The following is a 3,760-nucleotide window of genomic DNA, read 5'->3' on the forward strand; positions in this document are numbered from 1 at the left end:
TTTTCTAAGCGTCCCCAAAATGGCGCCCTCTGGAACAGAATTGGGACGGAATGGGAACGCGCGGTGGCGGCGGCGGCGGCGTTCTCCATGCAATAAAGTCGCATTTTGGCCCATCCGGCCCATTGGTTCCATGCACGCGCCCGCTCGCCCCCGTTAGAACGCCTGGGGGCCTTTAGGCCCCGTGTGATAAACTCATAGATAACCTAGTTGTGTGGTGGGGGAATCACAGCACACTTCCACTCTTTTTTGTTGTTTTTTTTGTGTGCTTCATGTCATTTCTGACAACCTTGTTGTTGTGGTCATTTCTGACTTGTGGCAACCCGAAGAGCCATCCTATTATGGGGTTCTCTTGGCAAGATTTGTTCAGAGGAGGTTCCATTGCCTTCCTGGAGGCTGAGAGAGTGGGCTGCTTAATACACCCAGTGGGTTTCATGGCCATGCTGGGAATTGAACTCTGGTCTCCAGCGTCTTAGTTCAATACTCAAACAAATATGCCACACTGACTATCCATTCCAATTAGCTGCCTGCGAGCCCAGTCCATAATATCTTATTTAGCTGCCCATGATACACATTCTAGGTACATCAGCTTCAACAGGAAGTATTTTATGCTTTTGTAATACTTCTCTCTGATTTTCTCAGACCTCATGACCAGAGCTTGGAAAAGTTACTTTCTGAACCACAGCGAACTACATTGGTAGTACTAAGTGTTAATTCTGGAAGCTGTCATTCAAAGAGCAGTTTGCAAAATTAACCTGGAAGACAGAGGCACTTATCTGGTAGGGGCAGCTTTTCCAATAGGCACACCTAGGCAATTGTGCATAGTGCCATTTGGCAAGAGATTTTCATATAGCCACTTTGATTAGGCGTCTAAATAAGATGGCAATTAAAAGTATTCCATAGCACTGAGCCATGGCAGTTAAAATGGTGTCATTGTGAAATGAAAGCCTAAGTGATCTGGTGTCAAAAAAATTTTGTAATTGAAGCATTAGGCTGGTTACTTGTTTCTAATAATGTAAATCAGAGGTGGGTAACCTGTTGCCCTCCAGATGTTGTTGAACCTCCATTCTCATCATCCCTTACCACTATCTAGGCTAGCCAGAGCCAGTGGACATTTCAGTCCGAGAGTACCAAGAGATCCCCATGTGTCCCCCAAGCCTAATATGAATGATTATTAAGTCAAGCCTGTGTCATAGGAAGAATAAGACAAACATGGCGATATTGCAAACTATTTAGAAGGTTATTTCCATCCACCAACTCCCCACTCACTCACCCCTTCTCAAAATGTTTTAAGTCATTCAAGTAAAAGTACCACAGAACTATACAGAACTATGAATAGACTCTACATCCCATTGGGTTTAAGTTTTCATAATTAAGAATAAGACTGAATAAAGGCTGCTTCCTAAATATTAGCATTTCCTTTTTGCTATTTATTTTAAAAGCTCACTTGTGATTTATACACTGACTATTACATTAAGTTTACTAAATTGGCTGATTTATCTAGGTATTCCATAAAAGTTTTCATTTTCAGAACAAGACATGCCTCCCAAAGGATCCTGCCTCCAGATCTGGATGTAAGAATAATAAAGTAGAAAATGGACCATTTAAAAAAGATTGATGCCTGACCAGCATGACAACTATATTGTATTTCTGAATGTCATATTTGTCATTTTAGTTGCACCTTCATTCCCATAATTAATCATTTGCAAAACTGGGAACCCATCAAACAAAATGCAGCCCCCCAACCACATAAAATGGCTTTCTAAATGCTTAAGCTCACCCCACCAAGGCAGACAACAAAAAAGGAGATGTTCAGACACTGCTACATATGGCAGAAGGGCTCCCTTTGGTTTCAAGGGACACAAGGTGTGAAGGCCTGGTATACTGCATTGTTGACTCTGATCACATCCAAATGATCCATGCGAAACTCTGGGGTTTGATGCAAGTTGACTGTGAGATATGTACAGCCATACCTTTTAGTCCAAATAGTTATCTCTTCAGCAACAGTTACATGGAAACTACAGGAAAAGAGATTCCATCTCAACATTAGGAAGAACTTCCTAACAGTAAGAGCTGTTTGATAGTGGGACACACTCCCTTGGAGTGTGGGGGTGTCTCCTTTGGAGGTCTTTAAACAAAGGCTGGATGGCCATCTGCTGGGAGTGCTTTGACTGTGTGCTTCTGCATGGCAGGGGGTTGGACTGGATGGCACTTGAGCTCCAACAATATGATGCTATGATTCTATGGGGTGGTACACACAGGCTGCGAAATGCCGCCCCTCTTTCCTGTGCCACATTGCTGCAGCAACCAAACAGAGTGGCAACACTGCACAGCAAAAGAGCCGGCTAGAGCTGCTCCTTTTTGCGGTGTGATAAAGGCTGCATTGCAGCCGTTATGATGCCATGTCCACCCAGAGGTGTGTGCGTGCTCTGGCACCCTTATGTCATGAGGCTGTGCCCTGTGTGGATGGGGTGCAGCCTTGTGATGTAATGGCGCTGATATTAGGGCTTGGCGCATATAGATGCTGTGCCATAGCAAGCCCTAATTTTGGCATCAGGGCATCACAAAATGCCCGTGTGTACTGCCCCTATGATGCTATGACATGGGAAGATAGCTTATTTTAGGTCAGACTACTCATCCATCCACCTCCTTATTGACTTGACAGCAGCTTTCTGGGGGAGGCAACAGAATCACTGCCCACAGCTCCTTCTACCAAAAACAAACCTATTCAGCTACCTAACCACCTTAGTTACGTAGCTAAGTATTGTCCCCTGGCCCACCACATCACACCTCACTTACAGGGCCTATCAAACTGAAGATCACTCTCAGGAGGGAGGGGTAAATGTCAGTCAGCTGCTTCCTGATTGATAGAGGAACAGACCCCTGTCACTCAAAGTGGCTGATGCCCAGCAAGTGAGGACTGGGAAGTTTTCACAGTCTCTAAACTAGTGAATATGTTTGGATCATGAATATGAGCCAGTCATACATGCATAATTCTAGGTTATGTGTTCGTAACTGCCTTAGTGAATTCTGGCCAGTCATATTCCCTTAACTCAAATGTCTTTCTGTCTTTTCTTTTTGAGTCAGCAGAACAAAGAAGAAACATGACTTACCATACGACTGTCCTCTGGCTGGTCATCATTCAGGAGAGAAGGAGTACTTGTGAGGGTGTATTTGTTCCCCTCTCTGAATACGCTGATTCTCTGTGCATTCAGTTTAGCTGATGGATAAAATCTAGATTCTGGGGTTTCATCAATCCCAAAGAAATGGCCTCTAGGTTCAAAGTTCCAGTGCCGAAAGCTATGGGGATATTCCACTTGTGGGATTTCAAGTTCCTGTCCATCTTCATAGACCTGCTTTAACAGGCGACCACTGTAAGCTGAGGAGATTTTGAATCTTACTTTTCGAGACCTTGCATCAAGCCTCTGGCTCAGTTTCTTCTCAAAATTATCCATAGATCCAGGTTTTTGATGCTGCTTCCCAGAAATTAGTTCAGCAAGGACAGTGCTGGAACTGGAAAAGAACTTGCTCACAGTCAGGTAGGCAATGTATAATTCAAAGGTTCTGTTGGCCCCTCTCACATTACGGTATAAGAGACACCTTGATATTAAACATTGATGGAACCTTGGAAAGGGAAACATATGCTGTAATGAAGTGTTAGAAGAAATTTGCTCAAATGAACCAGTTGGTTTATAATATATAGCAGTGTGTTATGTTTCAAGGAGAAACATTTAAAAACAATTGACAGCTAGTGGAAAAGCAA

General features: G+C 43.6%; 1 protein-coding gene across 1 annotated transcript in view; it reads right to left on the minus strand.

Moving 5' to 3' along the window:
- The window catches only part of GRXCR2 (glutaredoxin and cysteine rich domain containing 2), a 9,352-nt gene extending 5,900 nt beyond the window's left edge, over nucleotides 1-3,452 (minus strand). The window contains exon 1 of the mRNA XM_042447516.1: nucleotides 3,111-3,452. Coding sequence (XP_042303450.1) covers nucleotides 3,111-3,452 — 342 coding nt within the window. The remainder of the gene's footprint in view (nucleotides 1-3,110) is intronic.
- Nucleotides 3,453-3,760: the final 308 nt, after the last annotated feature.

This window comes from Sceloporus undulatus, chromosome 2 (assembly GCF_019175285.1).
Source record: "Sceloporus undulatus isolate JIND9_A2432 ecotype Alabama chromosome 2, SceUnd_v1.1, whole genome shotgun sequence".
NCBI classification, from domain to species: domain Eukaryota; kingdom Metazoa; phylum Chordata; class Lepidosauria; order Squamata; family Phrynosomatidae; genus Sceloporus; species Sceloporus undulatus.